Source organism: Heloderma suspectum, chromosome 4, assembly GCF_057233095.1.
Source record: "Heloderma suspectum isolate Gila_16-S chromosome 4, 16-S_ref, whole genome shotgun sequence".
NCBI lineage: Eukaryota > Metazoa > Chordata > Lepidosauria > Squamata > Helodermatidae > Heloderma > Heloderma suspectum.
Window position 1 is genome coordinate 210,358,218 of NC_139461.1, and position 21,582 is coordinate 210,379,799.

The 21,582-nt window shown below is 43.8% G+C and overlaps 2 protein-coding genes across 16 annotated transcripts in view; one reads left to right on the forward strand and one right to left on the reverse strand.

Annotated features, from left to right (window-relative positions):
* The window catches only part of MIGA1 (mitoguardin 1), a 68,855-nt gene extending 47,962 nt beyond the window's left edge, over window positions 1–20,893 (reverse strand). For 4 of the 5 annotated variants that reach the window (XM_084852175.1, XM_084852174.1, XM_084852173.1 and 1 more), the window contains exons 1-3: window positions 9,581–9,712; window positions 7,966–8,098; window positions 3,982–4,159 (exon numbers count right to left, since the gene is read on the reverse strand). In XM_084852175.1, coding sequence (XP_084708301.1) covers window positions 3,982–4,159; window positions 7,966–8,064 — 277 coding nt within the window. In that variant the 5' untranslated portion in view covers window positions 8,065–8,098; window positions 9,581–9,712. Of the gene's footprint in view, window positions 1–3,981; window positions 4,160–7,965; window positions 8,099–9,580; window positions 9,713–20,807 lie in introns of those variants that run through there. The other variant, XM_084852172.1, reaches the window with a different exon arrangement.
* Window positions 20,894–21,023: 130 nt separating this feature from the next.
* The window catches only part of USP33 (ubiquitin specific peptidase 33), a 53,401-nt gene continuing 52,842 nt past the window's right edge, over window positions 21,024–21,582 (forward strand). For 3 of the 11 annotated variants that reach the window (XM_084852159.1, XM_084852160.1, XM_084852167.1), the window contains exon 1: window positions 21,024–21,235. The gene's annotated coding sequence lies outside the window, so the exon portion shown is untranslated. The remainder of the gene's footprint in view (window positions 21,236–21,582) is intronic. The other 8 variants (XM_084852161.1, XM_084852165.1, XM_084852168.1 and 5 more) reach the window with 5 other exon arrangements.

Sequence of the window (21,582 nt, forward strand, 5' to 3'; positions counted from 1 at the left end):
TAGCAGACTGAACAGGCAGGCATAGAGGTCACAGTCTTCCACACTATGGTGAGATTACTTTATTTCTATTTAAATTCTAATAGTTGTTTCTAAAGTTTCATCTATATGTATAAATTATTGTATGCAAATTTGTTCACACACACACACACACACACACACCCTTTTTTAGCAATTCTTAAGTGGCCACCCTAAGGGAAATCGAGGAAAACAACAGAATGGGAAAGACTAGAGATCTCTTCAAGAAAATTGGAGATCTCAAGGGAACGTTTTGTGCAAAGACAGGCATGATAAAGGACAAAGAAGGCAGGGACCTAACAGAAGCAGATGAGATTAAGAAGAGGTGGCAAGAATACACAGAAGAACTATACAGGAAAGATCTGAATGTCCCTGATAGCCATGATAGTGTGGCCACTGAACTTGAGCCACACTATCCTCGAGAGTGAAGTCAAGTGGGCCTTAGGAAGCATTACTAACAACAAAGCTAGCGGAGATGACAGTATTCCAGCTGAGCTATTTAAAATCCTAAAAGATGATGCTGTTAAAGTGCTGCATTCAATATGCCAACAAATTTGGAACACTCAACAATGGCCACAAGACTGGAAAAGGTCAGTTTACATTCCAATTCCAAAGAAGGGCAACGCCAAAGAGTGTTCAAACTACCGCACAGTTGCGCTCATTTCACATGCCAGCAAGGTGATGCTCAAAATCCTACAAGCTAGGCTTCAGCAGTATGCGAACCGAGAACTACCGGAAGTACAAGCTGGGTTTCGAAGAGGCAGAGGAACTAGAGATCAAATCGCCAACATTCGCTGGATCATGGAGAAAGCAAGAGAATTCCAGAAAAACGTCTATTTCTGCTTCATTGACTACGCTAAAGCCTTTGATTGTGTGGATCACAACAAACTGTGGCAAATTCTTAAAGTGATGGGAGTACCAGACCACCTTACCTGTCTCCTGAGAAACCTGTACGAGGGTCAAGAAGCAACAGTAAGAACCAGACATGGAACAACCGATTGGTTCAAAATTGGGAAAGGAGTACGACAAGGCTGCATATTGTCACCCTGCTTATTTAACTTATATGCAGGGTACATCATGAGAAACGCTGGGTTGGATGAATCACAGGTCGGAATTAAGATTGCCGGGAGAATTATCAACAACCTCCGATATGCAGACGATACCACCCTAATGGCAGAAAGTGAAGGGGATCTAAAGAGCCTCTTGTTGAGGGTGAAAGAGGAGAATGCAAAAGCTGGTTTGAAACTCAACATTAAAAAAACTAAGATCATGGCATCTGGCCCTATCTCTTCCTGGCATACAGAAGGGGAAGAAATGGAAGCAGTGACAGATTTTATTTTCTTGGGCTCCAAGATCACCACAGACAGTGACTGTAGTCATGAAATTAAAAGACGCTTGCTCCTTGGGAGGAAAGCTATGGCAAACCTACACAGCATAGTCAGAAGCAGAGACATCACCTTGCCGACAAAGGTCCGTCTAATCAAAGCTATGGTTTTCCCAGTAGTAATGTATGGCTGTGAGAGCTGGACTATAAGGAAGGCTGAGCGCTGAAGAATTGATGCTTTCGAACTGTGGTGCTGTAGAAGACTCTTACGAGTCCCCTGGACTGCAAGGAGGTCAAATCAGTCAATCCTAAAGGAAATCAACCCTGAGTGCTCATTGGAAGGACAGATACTGAAGCTGAAACTCAAATATTTTGGCCACCTAATGCGAAGAGAAAACTCTCTGGAAAAGACCCTGATGCTGGGAAAGACTGAAGGCAAAAGGAGAAGGGGACGACAGAGGATGAGATGGCTAGATAGCATCACCGATGCAATGAATATGAACTTGAGCACACTCCGGGAGAAAGCGCAAGACAGGAAGGCCTGGCGTGCTATGGTCCATGGGGTCACGAAGAGTCGGACACGACTGAACAACAACAACAACACCCTAAGGGGCATATGCCAGTTGTAAAGAGCAAGATTTGAGTATGGGAGGAAAGTTAACAAGGAAGGCTGTATGCAGGTTTGTGCTGAATCTGCCACTAGGGGAAAGATGCTACATGTATATGTCCCGTGCAGTTTGGCCACTGCCATGCCAAACTCCTAAACTTTCTTCCATCTTTATTACAGGCCATAGACCAGAAATAAATACAGACAAAAGGAATCTTTTCTGGCAAACTTGGAGAGAAAATACCATTTCAATTTAAAATCTATGCAATAAAATAAAAGGATTTACAAATATAAAACAACTTTTAAAATAGGTGTCATTGAAAGTCCAAGACTATGCCCTCCTCTCTTGCCACAAAAGTTACCATACTTCACAAATGAAGAGAAAAGCCTTCAATCCACCAAGGTTTTTTTTTTAGATCTTTAAAGGTTAAGGAGGCAGATTAGGGATTTACTGAGACGCAGTTGAGAGGAAAATGGACAGAATTCTGGTGCCCACATGCTACTGCAGGCACATAGCATCCTGCTCAGCAACATGTTTCAGCGGAGGACCATGCTGAGGAGAGAGGGAGTGAATGGCGAATGGTGGCAGGCCAGGGCCTATGCCCCACAATGGATTGTCAACAAGTCCCATTGCCACAGCTTCTTCATACATTCTCTTGCTTCTGGATTGGAAACTGAGGAGCCAAAATAGTAAGATCCTGAAGGAGAGGAAAACTGTGAAAAAAATGTAGCTTCATACTTTTAGGGTGCAATCCTGTGGCCGCTAGACAGTGGCTAGATGGCCATAGGATTGGTTGGTTTCCGGGAACTGCCCTTAGAGCCCACGGTCCAAGGTCAGTTCCCGGAGAACCGCCTCCCTGCCCCTTCCCTGGCCACCTTGTAGGTGACGTGGATTGTCCCCAGGCTCCGTGCTCGTAAGAGCAGTGCGGAGTGGGGCAAAAGGGAGAGCCAGTGTGGCGTAGTGGTGAGAGTGTTGGACTGGGAGCTGGGAGATCCGGGTTCTTGTCCCCACTCGGCCATGGAAGCTCACTGGGTGACTTTGGGCCAGTCACAGACTCTCAGCCCAACCCACCTCATAGGGTTGTTGTTGTGAGGATAAAATGGAGAGGAGGAGGATTATGTACGCCGCCTTGGGTTTCTTAAAGAGGAAAAATGGCGGGATATAAATGTAATAAATAAATAAAAAGGGGGCGTTCTCAGGAGCAGGGAGTATGGAAGGGCAGGTACGATGCTCCCTATGTGTTGTTCGGCTTCCCCACCCCACGTTCTGATGTCCCGTGGCTAGACAGGCAGTTGGTGCTTGGATAGGCGGTCGCCTCCGAGTTCGGAGGCAGCTGCCTATCCCAATAGTATTGCTCCCTTAATGTATTAGTCAGTGGTTTCATGTTTAGACTCCTCTCAATATGGCTGAGCGCTGATATAATTAAAGACCTATAGTTATTTGTTTAATGTTAATTGTTCTTGTTTGGAAGAAAATAAAAATGAGTTTAAGAAAAAAGGAAACTGAGGAGCCAGCATGTACTTTTCAGTAGGAAGGATTTGGCCCAGGAGCTGCTGGTTGCTAATTGCTATAATAGTATGCTGTGCTTGATGGCAACTATAATTTATAACAATTATAATGAAACCCAGCTTGGTTAACTAAAGAACGGAATGGCTTATGTGTGTTTTTTAATGCAAGAATATATTTTTTCTAGGTAGTTAAAAAAAATCCATCCTAATCCTAACATAATCGCTTGGAACTGAGCCCCACCTCTTCAACTGAAATTGCTTTCATGAAATTCTAACCCATGTCATGCGCTCCTAGGCATGCTTACTTGGAAGAAAGTCCCACTGTGTTAATTGGGGTGCATACAGGATTGTAGTCTTAAGGCACAATCCTATGCATGTTTAGATGGAAAAAAACCCTATAGTTCCCAGCATTCCCCAGCCAGCATGGCTGGTTGGGAAATGCTGGGAATTGTAGGACTTTCTTCCCATCTAAACAGACTTAGGATTGCATCGTTAGAATATTGCTTCCCTTAGACATGTCACCTACCTTTCTCTGACGCAGATGTTTTCATATAGTCTAACACCAGGTGGCTTGGTTCCCATGGAGATAATTTCCTGGTTTTCTTCCCACGTTTTCTTTTGAAATGATGGGCAAGAACAAGCACAGATACTGCACTCACTGCTGTTACTGCAAACAGCTTCTTTAGACCTGGTGAAATCTTCACCTTAAAACACAAATAAAAAAGCGGCTATATTATGTGTTCTACAGAAGGAAAATAAATAATGTGGGTTTGATATCAATTTTAAATTCACATTGGAAATATGAATACTGCATACATCAATATATGAAGTTCTATCCAAATTCTTTAGTATCCATCTTAAATAAAACTGTAGTAAAAAAAAAAAAAAAAAAGAGTGCAGGACTGGATAAAGGCCAATAAACTGAAGCTGAATCCTGGCAAGGCAAAAGTCCTGTGGGTGAGTGGTTCCCAAGTCCAGGAGGCAAGCTTATCTGAATGGGGCTGCATTTCCTCTGAAAGTACATGTCTATAATCTGGAGGTACTTCTGGATCCATCTCTGTTGCTGCAGGCCCAGCAACAGAGATGGATCTGAGGGCCTTCTATCAGCTTTGGTTGATATGTCAGCTACAGGCTCACCTTGGTAGGGATGGCTTGGCCACTGTGGTACAGGCACTAGTAAACTCCAGACTGGATTACTGCAACACACTCTGTGTGAGGCTGCTCCTAAGGTTGGTTCAGAAGCTTCAGCTACTACAGAATGCAGCAGCCTGGCTATTGTCAGGGACTGTCCCTTGTGAGCATGTAAAACCCTTGCTGACAGATCTGCACTGGCTGCCTGTTTGCTACTGGACCAGGTTTAAGGTTTTGTTATTGGTGTATAAAGCCCTAAACAACTTGGGACCAGGATATTTGAGCACACACCTTCACCCTTATCAAACTAGCCAGTCACTGAGGTCATTGGATAAGGCACTGCTGGTGGTTTCGCACAGACATGAGGTCCATTTAGGGACTATGCAGATGGGCGGCCGCCTCCGAACTTGGAGGCAACCACCTATCCAATGCACGGTGGGAGAAGCGTAAAGGGGATCCTCTCCTTCGCACTCCATCTGCCCTGCATTTGTGGCTAGACAGCCTATTTCGTCTGTCTAGCCATGGGACATCACAGCATGGGGTGGCGAGGTCAGACAACACATAGGAAGTGTCAGACCGGCACTTCTGCACTCCCCGCCCACCACCGGAACACCCCCTTTTGCCCTGCTCTGCTCTTACAAGGGTGGGGAGGCGGTTCTCTGCACCTCAGGGTGCAGGCTCAGTTCCTGGAAACCGACCAGTTGATGGCAAGCAGGCACCAACATTGTTTTGTTTTGCTAAAGACATTCTTATTTTAGGGCAGGCTTTTCCTGAATGACCAGTCACAGTTTTATTGGTATAACTTGATCTTAAATATTTTTATTCTTTTCTATTTGGTTCCGCTGGCCTCTCTACCTTCACCATTCACCACTCAAGAACGTTCTTAGATGTAGAGCAGTTTACAAAATGTATAAAAATTAAATTAAATTATGGGAGTTGCCACCCCAAACATCTGGAGGTCACCAGTTTGCTTACCCCTGGCCTAGATCTTTCTAGACAGGGCTACTTGCAAAATAGTGTTTCACTATGAGATCAAAAGTAAATATTCTTTTTGTCTGCTTAGTAGAGCCATAATTATTTAGAACTGGACATAAGGTGGAGCTCAGATGTACAGCATTAATCTTGGTGAGAGGATGGTATCTCTTGGCTCCTAGAATCTGGGACACATTGCCAGATCCTGGGCCCAGGACAAACTTCATAATAATAAATACAATACATAATCTATTGTGTCTCATTTATAATGCTATATCCTCAAAAATCAGTTATTTTCCCCAGTTCTCTCTTTCATATAAAGCCAGCCTTTAATTCAGACAAAGTGTCATGGCTTCAGTTTGAGATTGTAAGTATAAGCTTTAATCTTGTTTGTTTGTATTAAGTTTAGCTTTAATTATAAACCAGGTTATTTAAAAAAAACAACTGTGACTGAAATGGACGATACAACCTGATTTACATTTTAAAAATTCACAATGTTGTGGATTAACATAACACTGATTTTTATCCACTCTGCTTGTATATTATCACTGTAATGGCCTATTGCTAAAACAAAATATTAAACTATTTCTACTGAACTATTAATTGTTTGCAAACTAAAAATTGGGTTTGAAGTCTAAACTCGACAGAAAAGCACAGACCACTTGATTACTACCTTGTTAACTTTGTTCATCCTCCAGTGTACCTAAACCTAGGTTTATAGCCACCTATCGCCGTTTCTGTATATTTCATGAAGACGAAAGTTTTATAAAACATATGCCATCAGCACGTTTAAGGGGCTTCTGAAGACCAACACAGATATTATTTGGTAATTTGAGCAGTGATTGAGTATTACTAGAAGCATAGTTTGATGTTATCAGTGTCAAACACTCAGCTGTTCTTCACACGTAGCATGCACAGTTCTGTAGCTGTTTAACTGTGTAAGCTCTGCTATATAATTGTGTATGTTCTATATTTTGCTATTCATACTCCGTTTCTGTACAAGTTCACCAAAGTATCCACCTGCAATCCTTGCATTGCACCATAATATGCACTGTGGTACGACAGCAGGCAATCTCCTTTATAAACAAAGGTATTAGGGCAGGGTTAACAACCACATTATTTTTGTGCACTAAGTATATGATTAGAACTACTGAGGGTGTCACACATTGATGTCTCACTACGTAAAATAAAATAGTATAATTTGATGCACTTTCTAGTCCCCAATGATACATTTTTGTTCCATTCAACAAATCCTAGAACACAGGAGCAGCTCTTACCCTGTGCCTTGAACTGCCTATGAGGTGACTAGGGAGAAAGGACACCTGAGCTGTGTTCACCACAGGGGAGGGCAGGGGGTCTAGCAAGTGTAGCAGCAGGTAGGCAACCCAGCTGATGCACTTGCAGATTTCTGGATCAAGATCCTCTCTGCACAAGGAAGCTTGGCTGCTGGATACGGTGGATTTCCAAGCCCTTTATTTGCTTCTCTGCATACAGTGCAGCCATCCTCACATGGCATTCTATTGATGCACATGGTTTACCTGTTGCTGGCTAAATAGCATGGTATACATATTACATACAAGTTCTGTTTACACAGAAAGCCCCTCTGAATCACACTCCAAATATGTGTTTCTGAATCCATAAACGTTGACGTTCTCAATTCATATTTAGTAGACTCCATTTTTCTACATTGTAGGACTAGGACAATATGCTTTTTTAACTTATTTCAGTCCATTTACAAATCTTCATTGGGGCAAATGATAGAGAAGCCTTTACCTTCCAAGAGTGGACCACATTAACACTAATGTGGCTAAATTCAATTCACCACTAATAATTATGGCAAGTCAGATATAACAGCTATTCTATTTCTTTTCACCCCCACCTCTTCCTCTTTTAGCGCAGCCATGTTCCTAGCAGCCAGAGCTCCACCCTAGTCTGCTTTAAATATAGATATTATTATTCTTCAGACACAGATATTGCACACATTTTCACCCCACAGCTCTAAATTATTTCTGCCTTCCCAACTTCACAGATCATAATAAATACAAAAGCACTAACATGGCCCTATTCATTCCGTAAATTAGGGCATAAATCAACAGCAAAACTGAAATATATAATCACTACTAAGGCTGTGAAATAAAACAGAAAAACTAGCTAAAGCTTTCCATGGTATTCATCTATTAGGAAACAGAAACAAAGGGTGTGGCTTTAGCAAGATATTCAAAGAATATATGCTCTATTTTATAATGATTAGAACTAACAGAGTATTTTATTTACACACAAGCTATGTTAATGAAATATGGATACATAATAGCAGATTACATAAAATATTGTTAGGTGTTGAACCACAAACATAACAGGTCAATCTTCAAAAGCACTACAAACAAGAATAAAGAAATGCAATAGTTACCTGGATTAGAGAATAATACCAGGAAAGGGGAAGATCAAATACTCTTAAAGCTGCTGTCTTCAAAGAAAAACGTGTCTCACTGGCAGCGTCTTCTGACATGGCTCCTTCTTTCCCATAGCATCATCAAGTGGTACTAAGTCAAAATCATATTACATCTATGTGATGCTGGATACAGCTTGCCAATGAGAGATACTGCACTATACACCTCATGCCTTGAGAAATTATTTAATGGCTTAACTTCAGTCTCTGGAACTTCCTTCCAGAGTTCAGAGGGTACAGAGACAGAAGATTGTTTAGTGAAACAGTAAATATTGCAGAGAAAATAATATTAGGTGTATGCCCTTTGAGGTTTTCTGTGAATATTAACTATACCCACTGCAATCTTATACCAATTTACCTTGTAGTAAGCTCCATTGAACTCAGTGGGACTTACTTCTGAATAGACATGTATATGTTGACTGTAAAACACCAATGAATGGCTCTCAAAACTGGAAAAGCTGTGGAGTTCCCCAATAACAGGGAACAGTGTCAAATGCTTTAATCTTTTTTGTTAGTTTGTTTTGTAAAAACATGTAGAGCACACCACAGGAAAACAGACAGATTACAGCTGAGAATTACCTGTCATTTTGCTTGATCTCTGTGAGGCATTTTAGAATAATCACTACACATAAGATTTTTTTTTTAAGTCCACAAAGCATCTTTTCTCCACATAAAGGTTTTAATTAGCCTCAAAACAAAGAAGAATTAGAGCAATAATATTTTTGGATGGAAAGTTTTTTTTAAACCCTGGGAATTGTTTTAAAGCTGCAGGCATATGCAAGCACCCCTGAAAATTTTATTTTAAATGGTTCCCAGGGGAGTTTCCCATTCCTCACGTATCACACAGAACAATTTATGGCACTGGGCCAATATGCACTTGCTCCAACTCCCCTCAGCTACACTGGATTGCTAGATGTCTTAATAGCAACTCATATATATTCCGATAATAGCAACCCATATAAATTCCGATGAAGAGGGGGAGGTAAGAAAGAGCACGTAGACCTTAAAACTAAGAGATCTACAACCCAACTGGAAATCTAAAGTTTTTCTGTGGAAGCAAAGGAGTTATGCACCCAGCTTCCATGACTGCAGTGAAAAGCAGCTGACATTACAATATTTACAGAGGGACGGCAGAGTAACCCGTACAGCGCAGAAGGGTTTCTAAAGGATCTTCTGGTCTTAACAGGATAGCTAAATGCCCTCATCATCTCTAATTTCAAAGAGTTGCATGTTACCCGACCTAAACCCTCCCAGCCGAGGATGGGCGTCCTTTATCTCAAGAATGCCACAGGAGATAATGGACGGCCCCTTATGTCAGCCGCCACTGAAAATCTGATATCGCGACCCTGGATTACAGGAGCGCAGGGTTTTCTAGAGATATCCCGTTATTTTTGGTCCTGATTTCCTTCAGCCTCAGCAAGGCTGAGGCTCAGGAAGAGGGTCGCAGCCTGCCCAGCTGCTGCGATGGGTTGGAAGGGGCTCTTCTCACGCCGAAAAGCCAAACCCCTTCCCCGCCCAGAAAAAAGGACGGAGGAGACAAGGATCCGGGCCAGCCCTGGCGGCATCTCGGGGTTACCTCTCAGGCACTGCAGCAGAAGCAGCAGCTCCTTCTCGGCACCAGCAGCAGCAGCTACGAAAATAAAAATAAGTCGGGGAGAGAGGAACCACAGAGAGAGAATGGCCGAGGGACACGTGCCTCCTGACTTCCGGCTTGATTAAGCGTCGATCTCTCTATCGGAATAGTGTGAGCCGATGCGCCACCGTTCGGTTGAGCGCGGGGCCTGACGTACCGCCGGCTGCGGCGGGAAATCCCACTGGAGTCGGTGTTGCCGCAACTCGAGGCGGCTTTTGCGGGAAAGATGTTTTGGTGACTCCCGAACCTTAGCTCAGGTTTGAGCAAAACAGAGGCTGCAGTCCCATGCACCATTGCCTAAGCGTAACCCCCATCCTCCACTGAACACAATGGAATTTACTTCCAAGTAAACATAAGACTTGCGGAGAGAAAACTCTCTGGAGAAGACCCTGATGCTGGGAAAGACTGAAGGCAAAAGGAGAAGGGGACGGCAGAGGATGAGATGGCTAGATAGCATCACCGATGCAATGAATATGGACTTGAGCATGCTCCGGGAGAGAGCGCAGGACAGGAAGGCCTGGCGTGCTATGGTCCATGGGGTCACGAAGAGTCAGACACGACTGAACAACAACAACAACAAAACATAAGACTGTGCGGTAAATCTAGTTATATAGACACACGTCGTCCACTCAACCCTAAATTCAGCGCTCAAGTAAACGCAGACACGTTGTGCTCCATTCGCATGCAGGCCAACAACGACGCGTTGTCGTTCCTCTGTAAACCTACGATTGAACACAGTAGATCTGAGCGCTGAGGTAACAGGCAAGGGAAGAATATATAATTATCACCGTAGTCCTAGTTATGCTCAAAATCCTAGTTATGCTCAAAATCCTACAAGCCAGGCTTCAGCAGCATGTGAACCGAGAACTACCGGAAGTACATGCTGGGTTTCGAAGAGTCAGAGGAACTAGAGATCAAATCGCCAACATTCGCTGGATCATGAAGAAAGCAAGAGAATTCCAGAAAAACGTCTATTTCTGCTTCATTGACTACGCTAAAGCCTTTGATTGTGTGGATCACAACAAACTGTGGCAAATTCATAAAGAGATGGGAGTACCAGACCACCTTACCTGTGTCTCCTGAGAAACCTGTACGAGGGCCAAGAAGCAACAGTAAGAACCAGACATGGAACAACCGATTGGTTCAAAATTGGGAAAGGAGTACGACAAGGCTGCATATTGTCGCCCTGCTTATTTAACTTATATGCAGAGTACATCATGAGAAATGCCGGGTTGGATGAATCACAGGTCAGAATTAAGATTGCCGGGAGAATTACCAACAACCTCAGATACACAGACGATACCACCCTAATGGCAGAAAGCGAAGATCTAAAGAGCCTTTTGTTGAGGGTGAAAGTGGAGAGTGCAAAAGCTGGTTTGAAACTCAACATTAAAAAAACTGTGATCATATGGAGGCAGAAGGTTTTTAAACTATAGGAGGTACTGCCACCTTTCCTTCCATAGTCTCCTCATTGATTTGTTTTTTCTCTCCCTACCGTTCTATGCTTACATCCTCGCTGCTGGGAGCTTGCTTGCTATGAAAGTTTGAAAAGGGAAAGGCAGGAAGAGTTCCCTGTAGAATATTGGTATTTCATACAGCATCTGATTTTACTTCCGCAAACTGGAATTTTTGAGTTCTACAGTAGCTCAGTAGCTTCAGCACAGCAAATGATCTAATCAGTCTCCACAAACTTTTTTTTCCTCCTTACCTTTAACTTCCCCCACATAGGTTGCAGGCAGAAGATACCTGTCAAGGGCTCCTTGGAGGGCTCTCAGTCTAATCCAGTAGCCAAGTCCAGACACAGACAAAGGGATTCTTTTCAAAGCTTTATTCTTCTTTTACAACTTAACAGCTCTACAGGTAGCAACTAGATCTGAGCAGCAGCATCCCTATGCCCTAAGTTAGAACAGTTGGTCCCCGTTTGAAGGGCAATTACTGGCAGACCCCTGTATATAAGGACTAGGGAGAATCCCTCCCCTTTTCCCTTGGATCCTCTGGGCACAACCGTTCTTTGAGTGCGAACCATTTGGCGCCGCTCTCTGCATCTGCGCTGCGCATCCCCCCCAGTCTGGTATCTGTGCTGAGTCACTCCCTGGACTGCTTTCTAAACTAGGAATGTGGGTGGGAGGGATCTCCGTCAGCTGTTGGTCCTGGGAAAAAAGGAGCGTGCTCCTCTCCCGAAGGAGCGACTGCTCTTCCTCAGCATCAGAACTACTCTGGGATTCTATGGGCTCAGTGTCCACCCTGACAATACCAAAAGAAGGGTTAGGACTACATGATGTCATGTTCCAGGAAGTGCTGGGGAGGCTGCGTGCAGAGTGTCTTATGGCACTGCCATAGGAACATAGGAAGGTGTCTTATACTGAGTCAGACCATTGTTGTATCTACCCCAGTACTGTTGACAATAGCTGGCAGTGGCTGTCCATGGTTTCATGCAGGAACTCTGGAAAGTTTCCTACCCTACCTAGAGATGCCAGAGATTGAACTTGGGACCTGTTTGCATACAAACCATGTAGTCTACCACTGAGATATGGCCCCTCCTCGATGGGGCTTTTAAATAACTTTTACAGCTTTAAAAAGATAAAACAAAAAAAGCCATCAGCTACCTCACCTCATAAAGGTAATTAAGGCATGTTAATTAAGGTCACACATCCTCCATCCCTCCTCTAATTTGTCTGAACTGCTACCTCTCTGAAAAGAGGGTCTTTGTCTTCTTCCGCCCTCCATTTCCAATCTCCATTCCTCTTTTCCTCTTATTTCCTTCCTTATGCTATCCTGGTCTTTCTCTTCTTTATTCCAATCAGAGCTAGTCTTGGAATTCTCAAGAGAGGAGGGTAGTGGGTAAGAAATGTCTGTTTGTATAAAGTCTAATGCAATTCAGAACAAAAGGATTTTTTTTTCTTGTTCTCATCCATCTCTCTGGGGAAAGTGGGTTCACATGATTGCAGAGGAAGGAATCTATGGCTATTTTGTTTGTCAGTTGCCATTATCCAGCAATGCTTTAATAAAAACAGGAGTTAAGGGGGGTGGGGAGAGAGATAAAAATAGCACTCACTTAGGAATCTATATGTCTATTCAGAAGTAAGTCCCATTATGTTCAATAGTGGTTTTTCCCAGGAAAGTGTACATAGGACTGCCACACAAGTTATTTTTTTGCAGCCTATCCTCTGTATGTTTACTCAGAAATAAGTCCTGAGTTGTGCACATGGGACTACAGGCTTAATGAACATCCCATTCCACTTGGCTACCGTCTCCGTTCTAATCCTATGCATGTTTGCCATTTGTGTTTTGTGCTTCAGTAATGAGGGAAAGGCACTTCATACATGATCAGATGTACATTCTTCATAATGTAGCCCTATTATCGAAAACAGACTTGTTGGCTGAACTGTGGTGAAGTCTTGGCACAAATTAAGTTATGGATAAGGAGACAAAAAGAACCTGCAGGTAACAAGGAGGTAGCATCTATTTGACGAAGTGTGGCTGGAGGATGGAAAAATGAGGAGGGATTGTTGTTGGAGGGGAAAAGAATGTATGTGATCTGGTTGTAGTTTTCTTACTGTGGTCAGAACTTAATATCTAAAAAAGAAAATGCTGAGAAATTAATCTGTGTGTGGTATATTCCATCATTACTAAGTGTGTGGGGAGGGGTAAGCGACAATTGCTTAGTGGTGAGAGAGCTACATTCTGCATATGTTTAGAGGCACTCTTCATTTCACTGGGTGTTTTTTTGCTTTGCTAATGTTACTACAATGTAAAGAAATTCTAGTAATTCTAATTTTAGAAGCGTACACATACAAGTGTGTGTATATACACATGTGCATATACCAGGGGTGGGCAATGTGTGACTCTGGTGCCTTCCAAAACTGTAAAATAATACTGCAAAAATGGCATCTGGAGTGACCATTTGGAAGCTTTGTTGGCTCTCTGAATCCTCCATAACTACTGTGGAGCACCAAAAGGGTAAGAACTAGCTTGAAAACAAGCTAATTTTTATCCTTTCAGCACTCTGCAGATGCTCCAAGTGCCATTTTAATTTTTTAAAAGTATATTTTTGGGCACCATGGGGAGTGAGGAGAGGTTCGGCCTGTGGGTGGGGTCCAGGGAGCAGAAATGGTGTTCAGACGTTCCAAAGTTACCCACCCCTAGTATATACATATATGTGTATATATACATACACAAGCAAATGTATGTCATTAGGCGATGCCCCAGATCTTTCAAGTACCTAGCAATGCCCCTGGTAAGAACTATGTAACAACTCTGTTTGATTGTAATTTGGGGTGGCTACATTGTATTTTATTAATTAGATCTAGCAGGCGACAGTTATTAAGGGCATAATCCTATGAATGGTTAGACAGAAAAAAAGTCCTACATCTCCCAGCATGCCCCCACTTGCCATGGCTGGGGCACGCTGGAATTTGTAGGATGTTTTTCTGTCTAAACATGCATAGGATTGCATCCGAAATCCTTTATAATAAGAGAGTTTTTGTGAGAGAGTCTATTAACCTCTGCTCGCATCTGAAACTGGAGATCATGATACAGTTGGTTGTAAGCCCCACTCCCCAACCTGCAGTATGAATATTAATAAGTCTGGGTATTTATAGTACAGTTTTAAAATTGAAAATACCCTAATTTTTCACTCACAAGAACACCTGATGTAGAACAAGAGGATCAGCTCCTTTTGCCTTTGCTTCTACTTTTGGTGATGCGGGATTTCGACTGCTGCGAAATCAATGCAGCGATACACTCCTGCATTTCTCTACTATATTGTAATGAGCAGCCATTATTTTTACTACGCTAACACACAATCCTATACATGTCTATTGAGAAGTAAGTCCCATTCTGTTCAATAGTATGTTTACCTGGGATTGCAAGTGAGGAGTTTGGCATCAAAAATTAACCAGTTGAGTCCGATTTGAATTTCCAGCCAAAAATCACTCATTAAAAAATCACCCCTTATCTTTCAGGAAACGTCAATTTATTTAACAGTGCAATCCTATATATTTCTTCTCAGAAGTAAACCCATTGAGTTCAATAGGACTTACTCCCAGGAAAGTGTGTTGCAGCCTAAACTTTTCCGGAAGCCCTTTTCCCAGCCCAAATAGTGCTCAATTGCATGCAGAAATGTTCTCCAAGTGACTTGAATGCAGCCTCACTACGCTTGAAAAAAATAGTCACGTGAAATAAGACCCGAGTTAGAAAGAGTAAGAACGCCTGTCTTCGCTGTTACCTTTTATTTGGTGAGGGGTACGCACTGCTGCAGGGCCACCCAAGACGGACAGGTCATGGCAGAGAGTTCTGACAAAATGTGGTCCACTGGAGAAGGAAATGGCAACCCACTCCAGTATTCTTGCCAAGAAAACCCCATGGAACGTATCACAAGGCTAAAAGATATGATGCCGGAAGATGAGCCCCTCAGGGCGGAAGGTGTCCAATATACTACTGGGGAAGAGCAGAGGGTATTTCCAAGTAGCGCCAGAAAGAGTGAAGCGGCTGGGCCAAAGCCGAAAGGACACTCAGCTGTGGATGTGTCTGGTGGTGAAAAGAAAATCCGATGCTGTAAAGAACAATATTGTTTAGGAACCTGGAATGTCAGATCGATGAATCAAGGTAAGCTGGAGGTGGTCAAACATGAGATGGCAAGATTGAACATCGACGTCTTGGGAATCAGCGAACTCAAATGGACAGGCATGGGCGAATTTAATTCAGGTGACCATCATATCTACTACTGTGGGCAAGAATCCCTTAGAAGAAATGGAGTCGCACTCATAGTCAACAAAAGGGTGGGAAAAGCAGTACTGGGGTACAATCTTAAAAATGATAGAATGATCTCAGTACGAATCCAAGGCAAACCATTCAACATCACAGTAATTCAAGTCTATGCCCCAACCACTGATGCCGAAGAAGCTGAGGATCGGTTCTATGAAGACCTACAACACCTTCTAGAACTAACACCAAAAAAAGATGTCCTCTTCATCATTGGGGATTGGAATGCTAAAGTAGGAAGTCAAGAAATCACCGGGATAACAGGCAGGCATGGCCTTGGTGTACAAAATGAAGCAGGACAAAAGCTAATCGAGTTTTGCCAAGAGAACACATTGATCATAGCAAACACTCTTTTCCAGCAGCACAAGAGGCGACTCTACACATGGACATCACCAGATGGTCAATATCGAAATCAGATTGATTATGTCCTTTGCAGCCAAAGATGGAGAAGCTCTATACAGTCAGTCAAAACAAGACCTGGAGCTGACTGTGGCTCAGATCATGAGCTTCTTGCAAAATTTCGGCTTAAATGGAAGAACGTAGGGAAAACCACTAAACCATTCAGGTATGACCTAAATCATATCCCTTATGAATATACAGTGGAGGTGAGGAATAGATTTCAGGGATTAGACCTGATAGAGTGCCTGAGGAACTATGGATGGAGGTCCGTAACATTGTTCAGGAGGCAGCAACTCAATCCATCCCAAAGAAAAAGAAGTGCAAGAAAGCCAAGTGGCTGTCTGATGAGGCTTTACAAGTAGCTGAGGAAAGAAGGGAAGCGAAAAGCAAGGGAGAAAGGGGAAGATATATCCAACTGAATGCAGAGTTCCAGAGAATAGCAAGGAGAGACAAGAAGGCCTTCTTAAATGAACAATGCAAAGAAATGGAGGAAAACAACAGAATGGGAAAGACTAGAGATCTCTTCAAGAAAATTGGAGATCTCAAGGGAACGTTTTGTGCAAAGACGGGCATGATAAAGGACAAAGAAGGCAGGGACCTAACAGAAGCAGATGAGATTAAGAAGAGGTGGCAAGAATACACAGAAGAACTATACAGGAAAGATCTGAATGTCCCTGATAGCCATGAGAGTGCGGTCACTGAACTTGAGCCGGACATCCTCGAGAGTGAAGTCAAGTGGGCCTTAGGAAGCATTAGTAACAACAAAGCTAGCGGAGATGACAGTATTCCAGCTGAGCTATTTAAAATCCTAAAAAATGATGCTGTTAAAGTGCTGCATTCAATATACCAACACATTTGGAACACTCAACAGTGGCCACAAGACTGGAAAAGGTCAGTTTACATTCCAATTCCAAAGAAGGGCAACGCCAAAGAGTGTTCAAACTACCGCACAATTGCACTCATTTCACATGCCAGCAAGGTGATACTCAAAATCCTACAAGCTAGGCTTCAGCAGTATGCGAACCGAGAACTACCGGAAGTACAAGCAGGGTTTCGAAGAGGCAGAGGAACTAGAGATCAAATCGCCAACATTCGCTGGATCATGGAGAAAGCAAGAGAATTCCAGAAAAATGTCTATTTCTGCTTCATTGACTACGCTAAAGCCTTTGATTGTGTGGATCACAACAAACTGTGGCAAATTCTTAAAGTGATGGGAGTACCAGACCACCTTACCTGTCTCCTGAGAAACCTGTACGAGGGTCAAGAAGCAACAGTAAGAACCAGACATGGAACAACCGATTGGTTCAAAATTGGGAAAAGAGTACGACAAGGCTGCATATTGTCACCCTGCTTATTTAACTTATATGCAGACTACATCATGAGAAACGCTGGATTGGATGAATCACAGGTCGGAATTAAGATTGCCGGGAGAATTATCAACAACCTCCGATATGCAGACGATACCACCCTAATGGCAGAAAGCGAAGAGGATCTCAAGAGCCTCTTGTTGAGGGTGAAAGAGGAGAGTGCAAAAGCAGTTTGAAACTCAACATTAAAAAAATGAAGATCATGGCATCTGGTCCCATCACTTCCTGGCATATAGAAGGGGAAGAAATGGAAGCAGTGACAGATTTTACTTTCTTGGGCTCCAAGATCACCGCAGACGGTGACTGTAGCCATGAAATTCAAAGACGCTTGCTCCTTGGGAGGAAAGCTATGGCCAACCTAGACAGCATAGTAAGAAGCAGAGGCATCACCTTGCCAACAAAGGTCCGTCTAATCAAAGCTATGGTTTTCCCAGTAGCAATGTATGGCTGTGAGAGCTGGACTATAAGGAAGGCTGAGCGCCGAAGAATTGATGCTTTCGAACTGTGGTGCTGTAGAAGACTCTTACGAGTCCCCTGGACTGCAAGGAGGTCAAATCAGTCCATCCTAAAGGAAATCAACCCTGAGTGCTCCTTGGAAGGACACATACTGAAGCTGAAGCTCCAATATTTTGGCCACCTAATGCGAAGAGAAAACTCTCTGGAAAAGACCCTGATGGTGGGAAAGACTGAAGGCAAAAGGAGAAGGGGACGGCAGAGGATGAGATGGCTAGATAGCACCACCGATGCAATGAATATGAACTTGAGCACACTCCGGGAGAGAGCGCAGGACAGGAAGGCCTGGCGTGCTATGGTCCATGGGGTCACAAAGAGTCGGACACGACTGAACAACAACACGCACTGCTGCACTAAAATCCTGCGTTTCTCCATTATTCTCCTCCTCCTCCATGGACAAGGAAAAAAATAGCATCAAAACGAACCAGGAATTTCGTGTGTACAGCTAAGATTATAACTCTTCCCATTTGTATGTGTCTACGGTGCTGAAGAGAAACATAGACAAATCTTCTTCCGAGGTCAAAAGGAAAGCAAACAGAATGAAAACTTGGAAGCATCTTCCCAAGTTACACGCGGGAAACTTGTTAGTTTCAACAAAAGGGTGGGAAAAGCAGTACTGGGGTACAATCTTAAAAATGATAGAATGATCTCAGTACGAATCCAAGGCAAACCATTCAACATCACAGTAATTCAAGTCTATGCCCCAACCACTGAGGCCGAAGAAGCTGAGGTTGATCGGTTCTATGAAGACCTACAACACCTTCTAGAATTAACACCAAAAAAAGATGTCCTCTTCATCATAGGGGATTGGAATGCTAAAGTAGGAAGTCAAGAAATCACCGGGATAACAGGCAAGCATGGCCTTGGTGTACAAAATGAAGCAGGACAAAAGCTAATAGAGTTTTGCCAAGAGAACATGCTGATCATAGCTGACTGTGGCTCAGATCATGAGCTGCTTCTTGCAAAATTTCGGCTTAAATTGAAGAACGTCGGGAAAACCACTAAACCGTTCAGGTATGACCTAAATCATATCCCTGATGAATATACAGTGGAGGTGAGGAATAGATTTCAGGGATTAGACCTGATAGACAGAGTGCCTGAGGAACTATGGACGGAGGTCCGTAACATTGTTCAGGAGGCAGCAACGAAATCCATCCCAAAGAAAAAGAAATGCAAGAAAGCAAAGTGGCTGTCTGATGAGGCTTTACAAGTAGCTGAGGAAAGAAGGGAAGCGAAAAGCAAGGGAGAAAGGGGAAGATATACCCAACTGAATGCAGAGTTCCAGAGAATAGCAAGGAGAGACAAGAAGGCCTTCTTAAATGAACAATGCAAAGAAATCGAGGAAAACAACAGAATGGGAAAGACTAGAGATCTCTTCAAGAAAATTGGAGATCTCAAGGGAACGTTTTGTGCAAAGACGGGCATGATCAAGGACAAAGAAGGCAGGGACCTAACAGAAGCAGATGAGATTAAGAAGAGGTGGCAAGAATACACAGAAGAACTATACAGGAAAGATCTGAATGTCCCTGATAGCCATGATAGTGCGGTCACTGAACTTGAGCCGGACATCCTCGAGAGTGAAGTCAAGTGGGCCTTAGGAAGCATTAGTAACAACAAAGCTAGCGGAGATGACAGTATTCCAGCCGAGCTATTTAAAATCCTAAAAGATGATGCTGTTAAAGTGCTGCATTCAATATGCCAACAAATCTGGAACACTCAACAGTGGCCACAAGACTGGAAAAGGTCAGTTTACATTCCGATTCCAAAGAAGGGCAACGCCAAAGAGTGTTCAAACTACCGCACAATTGCGCTCATTTCACATGCCAGCAAGGTGATGCTCAAAATCCTACAAGCTAGGCTTCAGCAGTATGCGAACCGAGAATTACCAGAAGTACAAGCTGGGTTTAGAAGAGGCAGAGGAACTAGAGATCAAATCGCCAACATTCGCTGCATCATGGAGAAAGCAAGAGAATTCCAGAAAAATGTCTATTTCTGCTTCATTGACTACGCTAAAGCCTTTGATTGTGTGGATCACAACAAACTGTGGCAAATTCTTAAAGTGATGGGAGTACCAGACCACCTTACCTGTCTCCTGAGAAACCTGTACGAGGGTCAAGAAGCAACAGTAAGAACCAGAGATGGAACAACCGATTGGTTCAAAATTGGGAAAGGAGTACGACAAGGCTGCATATTGTCACCCTGCTTATTTAACTTATATGCAGAGTACATCATGAGAAAGGCCGGGTTGGATGAATCAGAGGTCGGAATTAAGATTGCTGGGAGAATTATCAACAACCTCCGATATGCAGACGATACCACCCTAATGGCAGAAAGCGAAGAGGATCTCAAGAGCCTCTTGTTGAGGGTGAAAGAGGAGAGTGCAAAAGCTGGTTTGAAACTCAACATTAAAAAAACGAAGATCATGGCATCTGGCCCCATCACTTCCTGGCATATGGAAGGGGAAGAAATGGAAGCAGTGACAGATTTTACTTTCTTGGGTTCCAAGATCACTGCAGACGGTGACTGTAGCCATGAAATTAAAAGACGCTTGCTCCTTGGGAGGAAAGCTATGGCCAACCTAGACAGCATAGTAAGAAGCAGAGACATCACCTTGCCGACAAAGGTCCGTCTAATCAAAGCTATGGTTTTCCCAGTAGTAATGTATGGCTGTGAGAGCTGGACTATAAGGAAGGCTGAGCGCCGAAGAATTGATGCTTTCGAACTGTGGTGCTGGAGAAGACTCTTACGAGTCCCCTGGACTGCAAGGAGGTCAAATCAGTCCATCCTAAAGGAAATCAACCCTGAGTGCTCATTGGAAGGACAGATACTGAAGCTGAAGCTCCAATATTTTGGCCACCTAATGCGAAGAGAAAACTCCCTGGAAAAGACCCTGATGCTGGGAAAGACTGAAGGCAAAAGGAGAAGGGGACGTCAGAGGATGAGATGGCTAGATAGCATCACGGATGCAATGAATATGAACTTGAGCACGCTCCGGGAGAGAGCGCAGGACAGGAAGGCCTGGCGTGCTATGGTCCATGGGGTCACGAAGAGTCGGACACGACTGAACGACTGAACAACAACAACAACAACAACAAACTTGTTAGTACGAACTAAACCGACTCCCTCACCACGTGCTTTCAGCAACTCAAGTGCCGGCCTATCTGAGCTTTCTTTCTCCTAAGATAAGAAATGCAGAATCGCCATCTTTGTGCACGGAAAGCTGCTCTCAAATTATACTTATCTCTATAGTCGCTCCCTCGACAAACCACGCGAAAGGCGAAGCTGACGGCGCCATCTTTGTTAGGGGCAAGCCCCTCCTCTACCGAGGCAAGTCCTCAACCTCTACCGACGTGAAAGGCAGCGCTGCCATCTTGGTGCGGGGCAAACTATCCTAGCTGAAGCGGCGCTGCGCGCGCCGGAGTCGCGGCCCCCGCGGAGGGAGTGAACAGGGAGGGCGGGAAGGAAGGAAGCGGAAGGCGTCTCCGCCTTCTTGTCCTCCATCTCTTGCTGGTTTCAACTGCGCGGTCGCTTTCCCCGGATTGGCCTTCGGAGACAGGTGAGGCGGAGGAAGAGGAGGCGGCGGCCGCCGTCGTTATAATTGTGGAGAAGGAGACTGGTTTGGTACTGTATAGGGAAGAGCCAAATTCTTAAAGCACGTTTGCTCAGAAGTGATGAGATCGGTGGGCGCAGGATGGCAGTCTGAGCTTTCAAGGGTCTGCTGGGTTTGGGGGGCGAGGAGAGGAGGGGAGGAGTTGGGGTGAGGTACTGTTTCATCTGTGGTGTCAGAGGACCGGGTCCTCTGCATGTAAGTACATCGTTGGGGTATTTCCTTACGTGCTACTGATGGTGAGAGGTTTTGCTTGCGGGCGGGCTGGCTTGATTTCTTTCTTTCTTTCTTTCTTT